The following is a 1,279-nucleotide window of genomic DNA, read 5'->3' as shown; positions in this document are numbered from 1 at the left end:
CCAGACCCAGACCCAGACCCAGACCCAGGCTCTTGGTAGGCGGTGTCTGACGGGCCGGTTGGGGTTAGAATGAAGAGTAGAAATAACAAAAATAGACAAAATGGTAGTTTGTAGTAGTTCTTTGTAGCAGTTCATGGCGTAGCATATTCCATATTCATACTCCTGTGACACGTGATTGGTTCGTTCTCTGAGAAGCGGTTTAGCATTAGGGTTAGCATTAGCTTTAGATGCAGCGTTAGCGTGGGCGGGGCTTACCGAAGGCGGCGCCGGCGTCCATCTCGCCGCTCGGCAGGTCGCCGCGGGTGAAGTCGCGGCTCTTATCGTTGTTGTATTTCACGTTGAGCGCGCTCAGTTTGGAGAAGTCGATCCTCAGCGTGCAGCAGCTGTTATAGATGTTCTGGCCGTCCAGGGACTACAACACACAGGCTAGCTAGCTTAGCATCACACCTGTCTACTACAACACACAGGCTAACTAGCTTAGCATCACACCTGTCACTACAACACACAGGCTAACTAGCTTAGCATCACACCTGTCACTACAACACAAAGGCTAACTAGATTAGCATGACACCTATCACTACAACACACAGGCTAACTAGCTTAGCATCACACATGTCACTACAACACACAGGCTAACTAGCTTAGCATCACACCTGTCACTACAACACACAGGCTAACTAGCTTAGCATGACACCTGTCACTACAACACACAGGCTAACTAGCTTAGCATCACACATGTCACTACAACACACAGGCTAACTAGCTTAGCATCGCACTTGTCTACTACAACACACAGGCTAGCTAGCTTAGCATCACACCTGTCTACTACAACACACAGGCTAGCTAGCTACTGTCTGTGTGTGTGTGTGTGTCTGTGTGTGTGTGTGTGTCTGTGTGCGTGTGTGTGTGTGAGCGTGCACGTGACTCACGGCCTTGGCGTGCTGAGCGTGCACGGTGTCGCTGAACTGCAGCAGCGCCTGGAACTGATTGTTTCTGGTGAAGGTGATGATCTTCATCACGGAGCCGAACTTACTGAAGATCTGACACATCATCATCATCATCATCATCAAGTCATATCATCATCATCATCATCATCCTCATCATCATCATCATCATCGAGTCATATCATCATCATCATCATCATCATCATCATCATCATCGAGTCATATCATCATCATCATCATCATCCTCATCCTCATCATCATCATCATCATCATCCTCATCCTCATCATCATCATCATCATCATCATCAAGTCATATCATCATCATCATCATCATC

General features: G+C 47.5%; 2 protein-coding genes across 2 annotated transcripts in view; one reads left to right on the top strand and one right to left on the bottom strand.

Moving 5' to 3' along the window:
* Nucleotides 1-203, top strand: part of ugcg (UDP-glucose ceramide glucosyltransferase) — a 5,032-nt gene extending 4,829 nt beyond the window's left edge. Inside the window, exon 10 of the mRNA XM_034897056.1 lies at nt 196-203. Within this exon, the coding sequence (XP_034752947.1) occupies nt 196-203 (8 nt within the window). The remainder of the gene's footprint in view (nt 1-195) is intronic.
* A 15-nt stretch (nt 204-218) lies between these two features.
* On the bottom strand, nt 219-1,056 carry LOC117958988 (polypyrimidine tract-binding protein 1-like). The gene is made up of 2 exons (XM_034895808.1): nt 930-1,056; nt 219-412 (listed from the first exon to the last, which is right to left on the bottom strand). Exons 1-2 carry the CDS (start codon nt 1,053-1,055, stop codon nt 236-238), a joined length of 303 nt encoding a protein of 100 aa, XP_034751699.1. The 5' UTR covers nt 1,056; the 3' UTR covers nt 219-235.
* Nucleotides 1,057-1,279: the final 223 nt, after the last annotated feature.

This window comes from Etheostoma cragini, chromosome 16, assembly GCF_013103735.1.
Source record: "Etheostoma cragini isolate CJK2018 chromosome 16, CSU_Ecrag_1.0, whole genome shotgun sequence".
Classification (NCBI taxonomy): domain Eukaryota; kingdom Metazoa; phylum Chordata; class Actinopteri; order Perciformes; family Percidae; genus Etheostoma; species Etheostoma cragini.
This window is presented reverse-complemented; position numbering and strand designations above follow the sequence as displayed.